The sequence below is a fragment of the Mus caroli genome, unplaced genomic scaffold, assembly GCF_978045245.1.
Source record: "Mus caroli unplaced genomic scaffold, Mus_caroli_1 scaffold_2, whole genome shotgun sequence".
In the NCBI taxonomy this organism is placed as follows: Eukaryota; Metazoa; Chordata; class Mammalia; order Rodentia; family Muridae; genus Mus; species Mus caroli.
This window is the reverse complement of record NW_028227257.1, coordinates 159,865,163-159,884,819: the sequence shown is the minus strand read 5'-3', so window position 1 is coordinate 159,884,819 and position 19,657 is coordinate 159,865,163. Positions and strand designations below refer to the sequence as shown.

General features: G+C 39.6%; 1 protein-coding gene across 12 annotated transcripts in view; it reads right to left on the bottom strand.

Annotated features, from left to right (window-relative positions):
* Arhgap21 (Rho GTPase activating protein 21) overlaps window positions 1–19,657 on the bottom strand; it is a 125,469-nt gene that overhangs the window by 67,779 nt on the left and 38,033 nt on the right. For all 12 annotated transcript variants that reach the window (XM_029474437.2, XM_029474443.2, XM_085835139.1 and 9 more), the window contains 2 exons: window positions 2,815–2,994; window positions 428–452 (listed from right to left, as the gene is read on the bottom strand). In XM_029474437.2, the coding sequence (XP_029330297.1) occupies window positions 428–452; window positions 2,815–2,994 (205 nt within the window). The remainder of the gene's footprint in view (window positions 1–427; window positions 453–2,814; window positions 2,995–19,657) is intronic.

Genomic DNA, 19,657 nt, shown 5'->3' with positions numbered 1-19,657 from the left:
TGCCACCTCTGCCCGGCCAACTTATTTTATTATACTATAAACTTCAACTCATTAAAGTTGCCTGAACTTCCTTAAGTGCATTTAAGAGTGAGATTAGAAACAAGAAGAACCAAAGCCACCTTGATACAACAGGCTCCTTCCCTGAAAGGGCCACTAAGTTTACAAAGGTCCTGACATAAAATCCTTACTTAGTGTCTTTAGAAATACAGTGCATAAATAAGGAAAGCATTAGTGTTCATAGCAATCAAGTGATGGAATTCACAAAGCTCTGAAGTGACAGCAAGGGACATTTAACTCCTATGATTTGAAAACCTAAAAAGTGCTCTACACTTGACCTTGAGAAGAAGATCACCCCAGTTGCTACCACCTCCACACAGTGCGACTGCACAGGAGCGTTTAGAGAAAAGGTGATGGTTTAATGGCTTACCTCCTCTGTTTCCATTCTCTTCATCCTGCAAAATAAAACCACAAATTATTAATATATAATAAATACCAACTAGAATCTTACTAGCAGCACCGTTGCCAGAAGGGTGGAACTTTCACAAGAAAGAAAGGCTGTGAGTGAAGCCGAGTGCGGGAAGAAAATCAGCAGCTACCAATCCAAAATGCTATGCGTGGAAATTCCTAACTGCAGTATTTAGGTGGAGGCACAAAACAAGCAGTTGGTTTGCTATTTACTGTACTGCAGTGACCATCTGGGCTGAGCTTTTATGGGCTATGACAGGTTGAAGAACTAACCGCTGCATATTAAGTTCTTGTACTGAATTGGAACTTCATCTGTTTGGTGTCTTTAGGTCCTTCTTCCATGCTGCCTATGTTGAGAAATCAGTAAAGCAACTTAAAAAAAAACTAGTATGAAAACACACCAAGGCGAGTATTTGTTGAGCCTTGATCAAATAAAAAAAAAAAAAAAAAAAGCTACCATGCACTACAGAAATGAAAATGGAGCTTTGGCTGAAGGCTGGTAATTTATTACATAACTCTTGACCTTTATTTTGGCTGCCCAAATGTTGTTTTTCTTCTTCTGGTTATAAGCTCGGTTCTGAGACTAATCATTGCCAGCTAAGTGACATAATAGAGACATTGTTGCTACCAATCGTACACTTTCTAAAAACTATAAGACACTAAAAATGGTTTTAAGTTCTTTGGTGGCTGGGGTGGTATAGCTCGGCAGTGCAGTTCTAACCTAGCAAGTGTGATGTGTAAAGCCCCAGGTCTACTACATACAAGCCACACACACACACACACAGTCTTTGAGTGAATTAATAAAATTTCACAATTAAAGTAAAAACACTCATATATTTCCCATAGACAGCAAGCATATAAAGACCAAAACCTATCTGCATGAATATCTACCCCAAACCACAATCTCACAAGGCTATGCTGAGTATTACTGTCCTCAGGTCCCATTCCAAATGTTTCCTGGGAGCAAGGCACTGCTGCTGTATGACTAGTGACATGCTCCAGGTCACAAAGTTATTGAAAGCCAGAGCCAAGGACTATAGGGAGTAGACTCAAACTCTGCAGGCTCCACAAATGCTTTCTAATACAGATATATTTTTTCAACATGTATTGAGCAAATTATTTTATATTTTTATTATTATTTTACTTATATGAGTACATTGTAGCTGTTTTCAGACACACCAGAAGAGAGCATAGGATCCCATCACAGATGGTTGTGAGCCAAAATGTTGTTGCTGGGAATTGAACTCAGGATCTCTGAAAGATCAGTCAGTGCTCTTAACTGCTAGGCCCTCTCTCCAGCCCTAGTAAATTATTTTACAGATACCGTATTATCTACATGCTCTTTGTGATCTGAACTAAACAGACAAAAATTACCCAGTTCTAATGTGTATCTAGCAACTATGAAATATTATCAGAGCTTTTAAGATCAGTAGATTCTTAAAATAGTTAAGACTGTAGCTGTACAGACATTTTAGGAAACCTGACTGGTTTTAATTCCAATGGTAGTAATTATTCATAACCTTTAAAAATATCCAGTGCCTTTAAAAGATTATCCTACAATACATTTTCCTAGAAAGAGAAGGCATTTAGGGAAAAAGAAGTGAAGACCAGGCATGGTGACATGCCTTTAATTACAGCTCTCTGGAGACAAAAGGCAAGCAGATCTCTGTGAGTTTAAGGCCAGCCCAAGCTTCCCACCGTGAGTCTACATCTCAAAAACTAAATAGATGAGGGATTCAACTGTGATCTGTAGATACAACTGGATATCGTTAGATCTCTTTAATCTACATACTAGCCAAGTTCAAATCCCAGGTCTACGCTGCTTATTCAGTTTTCATGTCTGCTGCATGGGGCTATCGCACTTCTCCCTACCACTGCTGTGGACAGAGTGGTAGTAAAGAGGAGTGGTTCTATGTCAACTGCAGCTAGAATCACCACACACTGACCCTTTTCAGACAGGCATGCTACCTAGTGAAGTATATTCAGACCTTCTACTCTGATCTGCCATGTTTTAAAATTCTGGCTTACTGTAAGTCCTATGATACATGTGAAAGTTAGCAAATTTCTATTCTTATTAATTTTCTGTAACCAGCAGCATATTTTAACCAACTATTTCCATGGTCTGCTCAGAGAATACAGAATCTTTCTAAATAGTAGGGAAAGTTACACATCATAAAAAGTGAAGCCTACAAATCACTGAAAAAGAGACAAATTAAAGTTTTTGTTAGAGGTTAAAATTTTCATAAAAATGATTTAAATGCAAATATAACACTTATTTTAAGATAGAAAAGAGGAAAGGAGGGAAGCTGAGAAGGAGAAGAATCCCAGAAGAGATGTGAATTCTCTCACCTTATATGAAAACTGGATTGCAGACTCTGGGGGATAAACGATGAAGTGTCGTAATGTGAAACCAAACCCTTGAGATGTTCTCTTCAGCATGACTGTTTTGGGACCTGGCCAGGAGAACGGCTCATCTTCAGATGGTGACACAGGTTCACCTTGGTCTTTTCCATCTTTGTTTTTTGACACCTAAAGTGCAAAGACATGTTAACACTTAGCTACAGAACACAACATACTTCATTTAGAAAAAAATACATACAAACATGATACCTGAGTATAAATATGAACTTAGTGGACAGGATGCATATTTGTTCCTAGAGTTAGATGCAATATAATCACCAAAACCAAAAAGTATGTGTGCATGCAGATGTGGGGACCTCTACATGCATGGGAAGACCAGAGGGTGTCTGGTGTCTTCTACCATTCTCTGCCTTATGTCTGTGTGTGGTGTTTGGCTAGATTAGGCTGGCAGTCAGAAAGCCCCAGCAATCCTCTGAGTGACTCATTGATGGTGTTAAAGGCGTATGCAGAACCACTGCCAGCTTGTTAAGTGGGTGCTGGGGCCCAAACTCCAGTCCTTATGCTTATGCAGCAAAGCACTCAGCCTCTGAGCCAGCTCTCACCCACCCACCCCCAAACTAAAACCATGAAAATCATTACACTGCAGAAAATTAATGAGCAAGAGACAATTCTTTAAAATTGCTGGCACAATAATTAAAACTAAAAATTTTATAGAAAGCATGAGGGATGATACCAAGGAAACCCCACACCACACAAAGGGCAAAGCGTTAAAACACTTGAGACACACACCTCTCAGCAAGAAAGAGACCGAGACTTTCCATATGGTTCAATGCAACAAATACTGGAAAGTAACAGAAAGCACCTGAGTTCTAAACCCAGATTCCAGATCCACAGACATCAGAATCCTTCCAAGACTTTCATTTTGTGAAGTCCCTTGACCTCTGAGCTTCAGCCTTTATCTGACCAACACTAAAAATCCTTTACAGGTTAAAACCAAAACCTTACTCAGTGCCTTCCTCCTTTTCGTACCCTAACAGGGTTTCTCTGTATAGCCCGGGCTGTCCTAGAACTCATTCTGTAGACCAGGCTGGCCTCGAACTCAGAAATCCACCTGCCTCTGCCTCCCAAGTGCTGGAATTAAAGGCGTGCGCCACCACTGCCCGGCAAGACTTAATTCTTATCCTGCGCCTCTCCAACCCCAAGTCTTCAGGCTTCTCCTGAGCAGCTCTAATGTACCTCTTTACCTTTGATATTTCAAAACTTTTCAGTATCACCTGACTGACCCAAGAAAAGGGAGCACTGCCGACTGCAGTGCAGGCCTTCAGCAGGTCTACCTTTCCAGAGGAATGCAGAAGAACAGAAACAACAGCTAGGCTGTTGACTCACTCACTGTAAGACTGAGATCACTCACCTGCAGAGACCACTCAGTCTGTGCCTTTTAGTTGGAAAATTGAGGAAATTAATATTTAAAGTTATTACTGAAAAGTGAATGAGACATTGATTATTGAAATGTCAGCTAATTCTTGTCATTGTGTTGCTGATGTTGGTGCTTAGTGAAAGGTACATTAATTACAGTGTCTCACCCTAAAGGGCTGTCACCCTCCTTCATTCTCACTGGAAGCAAACGACCCCCTTTGGCTTTCACAGTGAAAAGAGCACTACAGAGAGAATTTAAACCCCTCTCCCTTAAACACACAGAACAGCTTCCCTACCCACTCATAACATCCCCATGTTTTCCTGTTTTCTCTTCTACCGACAATGACTGAAGTATCTATCTGTTCTCTGAAGACCCCACAGCTTGTAAAGGCCCCGTCTCCTACATTCTCTAGGGCTTTTATCATGAAGGCATGCTAGATTCTGTCAAAGGCTTTTTTCTTCCTCTACTGAGATGACCATGTGGTTTTTGTTTTGTTTTGTTTTGTTTTTGTCTTTAAGTCCATTTACATAGTTTATGACATTTACCAACTTGCATGTAGTGAGCCATCCCTACATTTCAGGAATAAAGCCAACTTGATCATAGTGTATACTCTTTGAGATGCATGTCTGCATTCTATATGCAAGGTGTTCTATTGAGCATTTTTGAGTCTACAGTCATCAGGAATATGGACCTGTGGCTGTTTTTCTGTTGTGTCTTTACCTAGTTTGGGCATGACAGTAATATAAGCTTCACAGAAGGGTTTTGGGAGTTCTCCTTTTATTCTTTTTCATTTCTTCTTCTTGTTCCTCCTCTTCTTCCTCCTCTCCTCCTTTATGTTCCCTCTCCCCTCTCCTCTTCTTCAATAGAAAGGCTGTAGATCTTCATTGAAAATCTGGTAGAATTCTGCTCTGAATCTATCAGGCTTGAGTTTTTTTTGCACCTGGAAGGCTGTTTACTACGATTTCATCTCCTCATTAGTTATGTGCTCTTTAGGTTATCAACTTCTTGGTCTAATTTGGTGATTTGGCTGGATCTAGAAACTCATCATTCTTTCCACGTTTTCCAGTTAATGGAGTACAAGTTTTTAAAAGATTCCCTTATAATAATCTCAATTTCTTTGGTATTTATTGTAATGCTTCCTTATTCATTCCTGATACCATTAATCTGGGCCTCTCTTTCTTTTGGTTAGTTGAGTCAAGAGTCTGTAAATCTCATTTCCCTTCTCAGAGAACCAGCTCTTAGGTTGGGTGACTCTTTGCAGTTTGTTTGTTTGTTTGTTTGTATTTCATTGGTTTCTGAGCTGGTTTTCATTATTTCTTGTCATTGACTAGATTTGGATTTGGTTTGTTCTTGATTTTCCAAGTTTTTGAGTTGTTTCATTTAACCACTTTCGTGTGCTTTTCTAGATCTTTTAATGCAGCCACTTGAGCTCTGCATTTCCTCACAGGGTCACTCTCAGTGAGTCCCAGAGGATTTGTTATGCGACGTTTTCATCTTTTGTGAAGTCCCTGGAAATGTCTTTCTTTCTTTGACCGCTTCATCAGTCAGCGGTAGGTTGTTTAATCTCCATGAGTTTGTAAATTTACTAGAGATTTGTTTGCTGTCAATTTTAAGTTTTATTGGATTGTGGTCCTAGAGGATGAAATAGTTCTTCCTTTTTTTACATTTATAATAAACATGTGTTTTGTGTTCTAGCATATGATCGATTTTAGAGAAGCTTCCAGAATGTGTATTCTCTGGTGTCTGGGTAGAATATTCTTTAGATCTATTAAATCCACTTGATGTACGATGTCAATTAATCCTGATGCTTTTATTTATTTTGTTGTACATAAGACCTGTCTATTAGAGAAAGTTGGATATTAAAATCACCTAGTATTAATAGAAGGATGTTAATTCTTTTCTTTAAATCCAGGAGTACTTTTTTCTTAATAAAATTGATTATACCAGAGTTTGTTATATTTATGTTTAGGATAGTAATGGTCCTGTCCCCTTGATTAGAATAGTGTCCCTTTTTAACTTCTTCTTAGTTTTAGTTTGAAGTCTAGTCTATCAGATATTAGGGTGGGGAGACCTGTTTGCTGCCTGGCCCACTTGTTTGAAGGACTTTTGTCCATTCTTCTACACTAAGGTAGAGTCCATCTTTAAAACTGAGATGTTCCTTGCAGTCAGTCAGTCTGTGTCTGGACTGTGCGTTCACTGTGGGCGCTGTGGTGTTAACCATTGGTGCTGCTGCTTGTACTCTCTCTCAGCAGTCCTTGGTTACAGCTTCGTGGCTTGGTACCTCTTTCCACTCTCTCTCTCTTATGCTCATTCCTCTTGCCAGCCTAAAACAATGCTTCCTGTACGTTCTTATTTGTTTTTTTTATTTTTTGTTGTTTTTTTTTTTTTTTTTGCATATAAACTTTTTTTTTAAGGCTGAAAGCGTCATGGAAAATTTTCTTTCTCCTTTAGTTAAGGCAGATAGTTTTGTTAGGTTTATTAGTCTAGGCTGGCTGTAGCTGTCCTGTAGGACTTGGAATACCTTGCTTTAGGCTCTTCTGGTTTTCAAAATTCCCAATGAGAAATCAGATGTTATTCTGATAGGTTTTTCTCTATACGTCATTTGTGGGGTTTTCATCTTGAAGCTTTCAATAGACTTTCTTTGTTCTGCATGTTTAATATTGTCTTAACTATGATATGCCGTGGGGATTTTCTTCCTGCCCTTGTCTAGTTGGTGTTCTGATTATTTCTTCTATCTATGTGGGTATGTCTTTACTTAGTTTTCTTCTATGATCTTGTTGAAGAGCTGATTTATGCCATTGATTTGAGATTCTTCTCCCTCTTATGTGCCTAATTATTACTATCCAAATTTTTTCTTTTTACTGGTGTCTCACATTTCCCTTTTGTTGTCTTATTTTCATGTTCCTTGTTGACTTGGTCTAGATTCTCTACTTTGAGTCCTGCTAATCTATTTTTTGCTGCATTACTGAGTTTTTCCAGTCCATCTTCATTTTAGCTTGAGTCTTCTTCAGTGTTTCTATCCCCCTATTAAATTCTGTTCTTGCATCCCTGACTGCCTCTGCCATTTCTAATATCAGCCTCATAGCTGTGTTTTCTTGGGCATCACTTGGGCATTAAGTTCTTTCTCCTTAACTTCATTGAGTTGTTTCTTTGCAGCTTCCTTAAACTCCTTGAATTATTTGATAAAGGTTTATGATTGTTCTTTAAATTCTGAGTCTTGGGGTTCTCTTATATAAATCTCATTAGCAAACATTTTTTCCAGGAATGATAGGTTTTGGAGAGAAGATACTGGCTTGATCTTTCATATTTTATTTTTCGATGAGACTGGGCATGTGGACTTCTTTTGTTAGTTATAAGTATCATGTGGACAGAGCAAATTGGAGCAGAAGGGAGTACTGTGGAATGGGCTAGGCTAGACCCTGGAGAAGGATGTGGAAGATCTGTGTGGGTGGAAAGGTTAGATGGTAGTGCTAGAGGGACACATGGGTGATGGCAGACAGAGCAGGTCCTGGTAGAAGCTAGAACTTTGTTGCAGGGCAGGCAGGTGTGGTGGATATGGACCCCAGTTCAGATGAGGTTAGACACTGGAGAAGGATGCATACAGCATGAGAGGGATAACAGATGGATAGATTGCATCCCAGAGAAGCACAGTGCTCCCAGCAGGCTCCTTACATACTGAGGTGCCAGCAAGCCCCAGACCCAACTCCACTGCAAATCCACTAACTTCTTTAAACTCTTTTTTTGGGCAACTTCCATTTAGTCTCACATGATCAATATCAAATATTTATCTTTCGTGCAAACATACCTCCAAACCAATAGGTAACTATATATCTGAGTTGCTGATAAAATTTTGTTTTAAAACATAACTCTAAAGTTTATCCCAGCAACAAAAAATGTGGCCTTTATCAAATAGTAAATACTTTCATATGCTGACTCTCCTTTCTTATTATCATCTACTAACAAGCCTATGTCCACAGTGATGTCTCTCATATGGAGGTGAGAAGACGGATGAAAGCATTACCCAGCCAAGCCTGTAAGGCCATGTGACTGAGGAAGTGGAATGTCGAGTAAACTGCACTGAACAAAATCCACTAAATAAAGAACTGCAAGCTGACAGTTAAAACAATGCATCTATCAATCAGTCAGAATAGAACTATGGCATGATGCTCAAGAACATGCACTGCTCTCAAAGGACCTGAGTTTGGTTCCCATCATCGCTGTTGAACAGCTCACAACTTGCCTATTCATTCCAGCTCCAAAAGACCCTACATCTCTGGGTGACCTGCATCACTTGCACACACCCACACACAAACACACATGTAAAAGACCAAACCTATCACCCAAAACAGCACTGAACTTTGAGATGACAAAATGTTTGCAACACTTAAAAACTGAAGGTTTAGCCTTATTTATAATAGCCAGAAGCTGGAAAGAACCCAGATGCCCCTCAACAGAGGAATGGATACAGAAAATGTGGTACATTTACACAATGGAGTACTACTCAGCTATTAAAAAGAATGAATTTATGAAATTCCTAAGCAAATGGATGGACCTGGAGGGTATCATCCTGAGTGAGGTAACCCAATCACAAAGGAACTCACACAATATGTACTCACTGATAAGTGGATATTAGCCCAAAAACTTAGGATACCCAAGATATAAGATACAATTTGCTAAACGCATGAAACTCAAGAAGAATGAAGATGAAAGTGTGGACACTTTGCCCCTTCTTAGAATTGGGAACAAAACACCCATGGAAGGAGTTACAGAGACAAAGTTTGGAGCTGTGTCCAAAGGATAGACCATCTAGAGCTTGCCATATCCAGGGTTCCATCCCATAATCAGCTTCCAAACGCTGACACCATTGCATATACTAGCAAGATTTTGCTGAAAGGACCCAGATAGAGCTGTCTCTTGTGAGACTATGCTGGGGCCTAGCAAACACAGAAGTGGATGCTCACAGTCAGCTACTGGATGGATCACAGGGTCCCCAATGGAGGAGCTAGAGAAAGTACCCAAGGAGCTAAAGGGATCTGCAACCCTATAGGTAGAACAACATTATGAACTAACCAGTACCCCAGAGCTCTTGACTCTAGCTGCCTATGTACAAAAGATGGCTTAGTCGGCCATCACTGGAAAGAGAGGCTCATTGGACTTGCAAACTTTATATGCCCCAGTACAGGGGAACGCCAGGGCCAAAAAGTGGGAGTGGGTGGGTAGGGGAATGGGGGGGAGGGTATGGGGGACTTTTGGGATAGGATTGGAAATGTAAATGAGGAAAATTCCTAATAAAAAGTATAAAAAAAAAAAAACCAAAAATGAAAAAATGAAAAAAAACAAAAACAAAAACTGAAGGTTTAACTCTAAACACAGCTGAGCCCTGAAAGAACACCTATATACATGGAACACATTCATGGTTTAGAGATTTAGTTTTGTTTTTTTTACACATATTTACCTACAGACTTAGATCTGAATAATGACTCAAAGCAATCCCAATCAAGATCGAAAACATTTTTGCATGAAAATACAGTTTCTAAAAGTCACCTTATCTGCTAAGAGTCCAACTCTGAAGGACAAATTCCATATACTCATTTTTCTAAAATAAGAAACCAGATTTCATAAAAATCCCTTGTTTGAAACATGTAAGAAAATTAAGACAATTTTTTCAAAGGGGAAAGTATCTGTAAATAAAAATCTCATCATGGACTAATAAGTGGAACATAAATATTATGACTCTAAAAACTCAATAATTAAAAAAAAAAAAAATGGGCAAGCCGGGCAGTGGTGGTGCACACCTTTAATCCCAGCACTTGGGAGGCAGAGGCAGGCAGATTTCTGAGTTGGAGACCAGCCTGTTCTAGAGAGTGAGTTCCAGGACAGCCAGGGCTATACACAGAGAAACCCTCTCTCAAAAAGCAAACAAACAACAACAACAAAAAGAATACAAGATTCTACAGACTCTGCCTTGGCATTTTAATTTCCAGTTTAAGAGAGAGAGAGAAACACAAGGCAATGACTGAGCAGCTAGCCCAGCTTCCTTTGCAGATTTGTAAGGGTTATGGTGCAGATCCAATGGCCAGTTTAGGAATGTGCTTATCAGCTTTGCAGTTAGGCAACTGTGATTCTCAGTCTGTTGCTCTTCAGTTCAAGAGTTTAACTAGCACAGTTACCCCTAAGTTGCACTTCCAGGTTCCCCAGCCCTCTAAAACTTCTAAACCCAAGAAAGGAAGATTAACTACCAGTTTCTAATATACAAAGTCTCCACAAGTGACTTCAGAATTCTTCAATCAAAACACTAAAAACAAAGAGAGAAAGGCTTAGCTGGCATCTAAGATCTGGCTCCTTCTTCTTCTAATCTCTGACCACATATTTTTTCCAGAGTTCTTATTTGCTTTGATGTCCTTTCCTGACTGCAGTTGACACATAAGCATGTCAAAATAGTGTGATTTAAGAATATCAAGAAAAATAAAACTGAAAAGAGAATTGGAGAAGATGCTGTATTACAGGACATTTTCAGAGAAAGGAACAGTAAGTGTCATTAAACACTGTTCCCACTGTCATGTCAGTGTGGCATTGCAGGTGCATGAGCAATAGGCTCTTGTGATGCTAATTTGCATCTCTAATGGCTAATGATAAAGAGCACCTCCTTAGCGTATTTAATTGCCCTGTTATATAAAAATCGAATTGTACATTAAATTCATGTCTAGAATATTCTTTTGATAGATTCATACTCCCAGATATATTCATGTTTTCAATCACACAGGAACCTCTCCTGGATCATGGCTCCATCCTCTTAAGATTCTGGTCCTGTTATAGCTTCTTCACCACTCTTTACACAAAAGAAAAGATACTTTGGTCCTCCATGAGCTGATTTTTTTTCAGAGCACATAACTCAGTCCTTTCAATTTTTCCATCCACCCAGAAGACATCCAAGCCCTTCTAGTCTCTGACCTTTCCCCTGTAGGAAAGAAGGGAAGGTTACATTTTCATTGGCCTGTTTACAAAGAGGGGATAAAAAGAAACATACAGGAGTCCTGCTTTCACTTGTACATACCCACAGAGCCTTTGATCTTCTGATTTAGTAACAAGGACCAACTGTGGGCCTTGAGTGAAGAAGACAGCACTCACAGATCCCTCCCTCCCTCAAGTTACAAGGCTCCCCAGCACATCTCACTTCCCAGCCATGAGCACCCATTCACTACCTTAGTGAAGGAAGGAAGGCAGCTGCTGGATAACAGATTAAATTCCTGTGGCCTAAGGACTGCCACTCCATTCCCTCAAAAATTTTTATAACAAGGTCATTTGATTGAACAATAGCTCAAAGTTAAAAGAAACCAAGGGAAAGGGTAACAAATGGATCTAAAAATTCGATACAATAACTAGAGAAAGCAAAGTAAAACAGGTGAGATACCAGTGTAAGGGTGAACCACTGGAGCATAAATCAAGAAAAGCAGTATTTTTTTAAAAAGAGCATTTAAAAACTAGCATGATCAGAATAGTGGGAAAGTTCTAAAGGATTGTGAGAAACATTTTACACAGGTAAACTTGCCACCAATCACTGCAATGCACACTCATGGTGGGTGAAGATTTTTATATGTAAATCACTATGGTGACTGCTTAAGGTAAAGGGTTTTTTGCCTGGAACATGGAAGGCTCTGGGATCAATGACAGGGTGGGAGAGAAGGAGAGGCAGAAGGAAAGGGGGAGATAGGCTCTTACAAGAGGCTATAACAGGACAGAATGCTCATTACATAGTAAGTATATGTATGTCTCCTTATGCACTTATCAGGCCATCTTCATTGCACATTCCAGAATGCACTCTTGAAAAAGCATTTTGCATCCTTTTGTCTTAAAAGGTCCTCATAGAAATTCTATGATAGATGTACAGTCCTACTGGTGAAGACTTGATCTCTTCTAACTCTTACCACAGGTCAAACAATGACTTAAAGAGTCTGTTTGAAGAGCCAGACCTTCTTTTGGTGATTTTACTTACTGAGGAAACACAAAACTGTGGTTTTCTTTTTATGCCTTTGAATTGTTAACTTTACCGCTGCAACCTTCAACTGGAGTGATGCTGTTCTGTTGATATCTCTAGTCCATAGGGAGACATGGACTCTGAGCTAGACTCTTTGATCTGATCCTTGGTTTATAGCTGCAGACTGTGGTCACCAAGCTTCTTAAAGCGTTTCTGCCTTGACTGATTCGCTCTGAGGATGAATAAGTTACCACTAATTCAAAGCCTTCCACTACCTAAAAATTTTTGAGTATTTATATATGATAGACACCAGAAGTAGAAAACACCATACTTTACATGATAGATCCTAGGAAACTAGAAATACTGCACTTTCAGGCACTGTGTGCAAGGTGTACACACAAAGTTTACACTAGGATCCATCCTATTCTACCAAAAGAGAAAGAAAGAAATCGAGTACACTCTGGTTCAGGAATTCTGGATAAAGAATCGTCAACCTAAATAAATAACTACATCATAAGCCTGTTTGTGTCATTACTATCTATCATTTCAAAGATAGTTTTAATATTTTTTAAAGATTTATTTATTATATGTAAGTACAAAATGTAGCTGTCTTCAGATGCACCAGAAGAGGGCATCAGATTGCAACACGGGTGGTTGTGAGCTACCATGAGGTTGCTGGAATTTGAACTCAGGACCTTTGAAAGAGCAGTTGGTGGTCCTAACCACTGAGCCATCTCTCCAGCCCAGTTTTAATATTTTTTAAAGGCAGGGTCGCATGTAGCCTAAGCTTGAATTTGCTCTCCCAACCCCATGACTCTAAAGTGATCTATTGTCCTCCCAAGTGCTCAGACAGCAGACATGTATTATCATCTTTAAGTCCTGTGATGAGTGCAAAGTGTATATATAATGCTTAAAATAGCACCTTGAAAGTAACCAAATTACTTTTGTAAAATAAAATTACACGTTTCACTAACACAAAGATTATTAAAAGTATTACTGTTCAGATACTGAGATCAAATGTAAAAACATGATTTTGTCTAAGAAAAACAAAACCTGAATATCTAAATTTTTTTACTGATTATTTTTTCAGTGTTGGAGATTGAACCCAGGGCCTCAAACATGCTTGGCAAGTACTGTATCACTGACTGCCAGCCAAATCTGTTTATATGCTACGTATGATAGAGAAATGGATCTACCGTGGTTGAGTAATTTCTCAAAACTAGAAGCTGCTAGTAAGCAATGAGCTCCCTACTTTCTCCAATACACAGCGCAGAGTAATAAGACTAATTGAATAATTAGATGTTGCTTATCTCTAAGCTAATTTCTCCAGACTCATGCCGGAGAGGTAATCTGGTGTTTTGAAGATTTGGGTGGGGTGGGGTGGGGTGGTGTATTAGTTTAGATTCTAAGTTAGTTTAAAAAAACTCTTAAAATATAATCCGTATATGCCAAGTGTGCTTGAAAGCATCTTGCTGGTAAATCCTTTTTTAACTTAAATGTTTTGTTTTACGGTTTATATGGGTCAGAGGAGAAAGAAGTGAGAACAAGAGGAAGCGGGTGAGTCAGGTCGGGACAGCCTTGGGTGTCATTCTTGAGATGCCATCCATTGTTTGAGACAGAGTCCTCCCTTAGGTCAGGAACTCACCCAGCAAGGCTGTAAGCCAGAGAGCCCCCAGGGGGGGTCCCACCTGTCTCTACTTCCCGGGAGTGGGGGTGGGGGAATACAGACGGTTCAGCTACGCCTGCTTTCTTCCCCGTGTGGGGATCAAACCCAGATCTTCACCCTGGCTCTTTACATTGAGCTCCTTCCGGACTTTTTGTCAATCCAGGTGAAAACAAGAGAGCAACTTTGATACTAAGTATCTTGCTGTACCTACACATATTCTTCTAAACAGTGATCCTAGCTCACAGTACAGTTATTAGGACAAAGGAAATGAACTCACAGCTTGGGGCTGGAAGACCAGGATAACTTCTGTCTGTAGTAATGAAAATGAAACCCTTGAGCGTGTCAGTCTTGTCTTGTCTTGCCTTGTCTTTTCTTTCTTTCTTTCTTTCTTTCTTTCTTTCTTTCTTCCTCCTTTTTCCAACTCAGGGACATTTATTTAGTAAATTTTCAGTGCTATACAATCTTCATTCTACTTTGCTTATGTTGGACATTTCATAGAAATGCACATAATTCCATTCAACTCGTGGCCTTTTTGTGTCAGGTTTCTTTCATTATCATAATCATTTCAAACTCCACCCACAAAATAGTGTGTAAGAGCCAGCCATGATGGACTACTCTTAGCTCTCCTCAACAAAAGCCAAAATAAAACCATTCTTTTGTAAGCTGTTTTAGTCGTGGTGGTAGCAACAGCAACAGAAAATTAACAAATATATCCCTCAACCTCTTTTTTTTTTTAGTTACAATTTTTTTGTTGTTGTTAGATATTTTCTTTACTTTTCAAATTTTCCTCATCTCTCCTCCAAAAACCCCACTTCCTGTCCTAGCACTCCCCCACAATGGAGCACAGAACCTTCACAAGACCAAGGGCCTCTCTCATTGACGTCCCACAAGGACATCTCTGCTACATATGCTACATATGTGGCTGGAGCCTCCATGTGTATTCTTTGGTTGGTGGTTTAGTCCCTTGGAGCTCTGAGGGGTCTGTTGATTGATATTGTTGTTCTTCCTATGGGGCTGCAAACCCCTTCAGCTCCTGGGGCCTCTTCAGTATTTTCACTAACAGCTCCAGCTTTAGTTCATCATGCAGGTGGATATTCATTTGCAGCACCTCTCTCACAACTCATCTCAGAAGCTGCCTTGCTGTGGTCCCATATCCAAAGCCTCTGTACTTAAACTACTGCATGATGTGGGCCCATGGCTGCCCTTCCATCCAGGTCTCTGCTTTTCAGGGTACCTAGCACCTAAGCAGCCACCTTTTCTCTCACTCGCCCTAGGTATGTCCCTGCTCCCTCTTTCTCTTGAAAGTTTAGATCCCAACTTTTCAAAGATGGATTCCTAAATCCTCACTATAATAATTCAAATTTATATAATAACAAAAGTAACCACCAATGTAGCAAGCTTGAGAGCCCTCAGGAGTGCCAGCCACACAAGCAGACTAGCTCTGCTGCGGGTAGGTGTTCAAGTTCTTCTCTCTCCTTAATTTTTAGACTTATACACTTATTACCGTGTCACAGAACGACAATCACCTCACACGTACTTCTCACAACCAACAGTGCCTCCTCAGACTATTTTCTGGGCATACTCTCTGAGCTGTTTTATTGGTGGTAAGGACATATTTCCATTAGGCGCTCCTATCTTCCTTGGTTCTCCTTGTGGCAAACTACATATCGTCATGATAACAGTGACAGTGTGATTTGGCTTCCTAAGTGAAAGTGAGGCTGACAAGATGACTCAGCAGGCCAAGTGTTTGCCACACATGCACTGTGACCTGAATTCCACCCAGGAACCCAGGTAAAGGAGTGGACAGAAAGAACCAACTTGACAAAACCATCCTCTGACCGCCACATGCTTGTTTCCCTTCTCCCTACATTCACAACACATAATGAAAAATACATATTTTTTAAAATAAAGTAAAATATAAAGTTTTCAAAATTCTGTCTGGAACAACAAAAAAAAATGTTACTGTCCTCTGTCATTTGTATAACTTTTCTTATAGTTTAAAAGAGCGAAGTCTCTGGCAAAATGCAAATGCATCTACACTATATTTCCAGTCACTGTTTTTGTATCCTCTACCACTGCTTTCTGCTATTAAAAATGCTCATTAAGTAAGGATGCAAGGACACAAGATTTAGGTGCTTACCACAAAGAAAGGGGTCTCCTGGGCATGGCTAGCCAGTAATGCCTACATTATTCATTAATTTCTATTATATACAGCTCCACTGTAAAAAGCCTACACTGTATCCATTGTCCAGTAAATGGAAATGGTGTCTCCAGTTATTTCACTAATAAAAACTTTAAATGTTTCTTGGAACATCTGCCTGTACAGAAATACATTACACACAGTAATTTACAAAGTATTTTTATAAATTCTTAAGGTACATGTTTAACAGTATCTCTTTTAAGTTAACTTGGATGGTATAGAATGTCTATGTAGTATAATATGCAGTGAATTTGAAATATGTGAGCTGGGCTGTTGCCCCCATCAGCTACAACAATGCGGTCTGTCTGCCATCTTCCACCCAGACAGGCACAAGACAAGGATATCACCTCTCTCTGGACATGTGTGGGGTGTCCTCGGAATTCTACTTAAGAAAACCAGGCAAACACCCCTGAGTATTGCATCAGAGGAAGCTGAAATTGTTCACTCTTCTTACAATGGTTTATAGCTTAAGCTTTTAACAAAAGAAAATTTTATAAGGTATTTTGAATAAGGTAAGCACACTAAGGGGCTGACTCCTAAAGAACTGAAGGCCTCATTCTACTTATAAAGGGCAAAGTGTTTCTTCTTGAAGATATGTTACTGCAATAAATATTTAAACATTAATCATAATTAAACACCAGCACATGGGAGGCCAGAAAGTCAATGGACAGTTGCTATATTACTAGAACATTGCAAGACATGTATCACATTTGAAAAGAAAAATTATTCTCATTGAGATGTATACTCCAGGAATTTTATTTTTTTAAAAGAAGGATTACACAACTTTGAAACAAAAATTCCAAACTAAATGTAAAGAACAAATTTTTCTAGAAATTTTGTTTCTCAGTCAATGGGTATACAGACAGGTATTAGTAACTGAATTCAAGTGAACTCTGGGGAGACAAGGGGAGAGGAGGCAAAGGAGGAAAAGAGGTGGATACAGGAATGTGGGCGTATTGGGGTTGGACATGATTTAACATGTGTTGTATACATGTACATAATTGTTAAAAAATAAATTCTTTTCAATTAGGAATAGGTTTATAATGATAATGACTTATTTATTTGTTAAAGGAGTACCACCTACAGTGGCCAAATCTAATGCATGTTTAAAACAGAAAACACACACACACAAAGTAACACAGTTTTAGGCCTTCAGTGACTTCTTCCTCAACAAATCCTGCTGTGGCACTAAATTAATAACCACTAGCTTTTATATTCAAGAGCTTTTCCTTTCCTACCTTTTGGCAAACATGTGACTTCCTAAAGGCAGGGGGAGGTCTAAAGATAAGAAGCAATCTACACTGTAAAATGTAAGCAAGAGCCAGCCACACTGGCATATGCCAGCATTGACACCACCCCACAGCACTCCATCAGGGCAGACATCTGCAGCTTTCTACAATTTCAGTTGGCATAATCAGTTCCATGCTTACTTTTTTTCTTTTCTTTTCTTTTTATTTTACTTTATTTATTTATTTATTTATTTATTTATTTATTTATTTTCAAGACAGGGTTTCTCTGTGTAGCACTGGCTGTCCTGGAACTCACTCTGTAGACCACGCTGGCCTCGAACTCAGAGATCCGCTGCCTCTGCCTCCTAAGTGCTGGGACTAAAGGCATGCACCACCTCGCCCGGCCCACACTTACTTTCAAAGCCTCACCAACTGAACTGAGAATCTACATACAGTCCATCAACTTCAAATGTGCTACCCAAATCCGGCCCTGTAATTTTACTTCCATTTCATTACTTCTAACTTTCCTAAGTATTTCGTAACCATAGATACAATAGCAGAATGATAGTTGTATAACAACAGTTTCCTCCTAGATTGAAACACTGAATCCAACAGGGAAACTCTTTAGCCAGGAAGATAACTCAAAATTGGAGTACTTTGCTAGCAGCTTTCACATGAAAATTTAGAACTCTCAGCTCCTCCTGCCTGGATGCTGTCATGTCCTGGCCTTGATGATAATAAACTGAACCTCTGAACCAACCCCAATTAAGTGTTTTTATGAGAAAAACAAAAACATAACCTCAAAACTGCTTCAGGAAGTTCCTGAAACTGACCAGATTCTTCAGGCCCGTCCTTGGCCAGAGTAAGCAAATAAAGGCTAAAAGTCTTCTCAGATTGAAGGAAGCTAAGCTACAAAGCTACAAAGATGACTCTGATGGGAACTGAGCTGACAAGAAGACCCAGAGAAGCTGAGCTACGATGCAAACTCTCTGAAGAGGTTTAGACCAGTCACTGGGAAAAGACAATCCAATCTGTTGGGCTGCTGGCAGGCTGTACAATGCGTTCCAGGTTCCCAGCTTTTGTGAACCATCACCTGCTGGGGTGGGCCTTGATGATGTCATACTCCCAACTACCCTGGTTCTTTGGGTCTTTTAGTCATTTCTGCCCCTGTAAGAAACCCCTAACCCATACTCCTGTAACTCCAACAGAACTCATGGGTCCACCACACTGGACTTCAGTGGTATCCTGACTTTGGTCTGTCATGGGTTCCCTATCCAGGGTAAGTATTGTTTCTCCCCAGGAAAAGTTTGTCACACAAGTGTAGTTCAACCAACACCCCTGTTCCTATCTAACTACAACACTGCGATACATTATCCTCTCCATTGCAAAGTTAGACTTCCTGAAATATCTTTTGATGAGACTTTCACACTAGAAAGGAAAAACACCATGAATGTCTGCAGTATCGATCGTTGTGTTAAGGATTTCTGAAGTTACCTCAGTATCTAAAGTTCAGCTAATCCTCTCATGAACAATGCTCTTCAAAAGCAAAGTTCTCCTGCTGTCCCCCACCCTTGGTCCTAATACAAAAACAAATTGAAGTTGAAGTTAGTAAAATGTTCAGGGGCTAGGTATGTGACTCAATAGTCAAGCATTTTCCAGGAGTGGTCAAGCCCACCTATCTATCTCCATAACAATAAAGAAACAAACCAATGTTAGATAGTAACAACAAACCGAGATTATGACAGAGCTACTAAAGTCATGAGAGTGGAACACTATCAGGGTTGGGAAGATACCCATGTATAATGCTAAAGAAAAGAAGATAGGAGCTTCTCTCTCCCTCCCTCCCCACCTACCTCTCTCTCATGCACATAGGCCTTTACTATTTTACAGAACAATGTCAGGATTTTCTGTATAATAGACATGAACGGCACATTCACCTCAGGCTGGAATGACACACAGTATGTCTAAGTTGCATCTGTTTGAAATGTCTTTCTGGGTTACCTGAGTCATTTTTCTTTCCTCAGCACAAATTTGCAATGGGAGAGTCCAACACTCTGACTTCCCCAGTTTTTCACTGTAGGTATAGGGTACTGTAAGGCACTGCCAGCACACTGGAATTGCGTGTTTATGCACATATCCTCTAAGACACAGAGCCACTCCCTGGAGAGCCCGTCTTATTCCTGTGCCCCAAACAAAATCATAACAGAAAGCCAATAGACTGAATTAAATTTCTGTGATCAATTAAAGTTTATATAAAACATGGATAATATAAAAGAAAACAACTACCTGAAGAATTTGTTTAGGAATTGCTCCATTTTACATATTTTGTAACTTTTTTCATAAT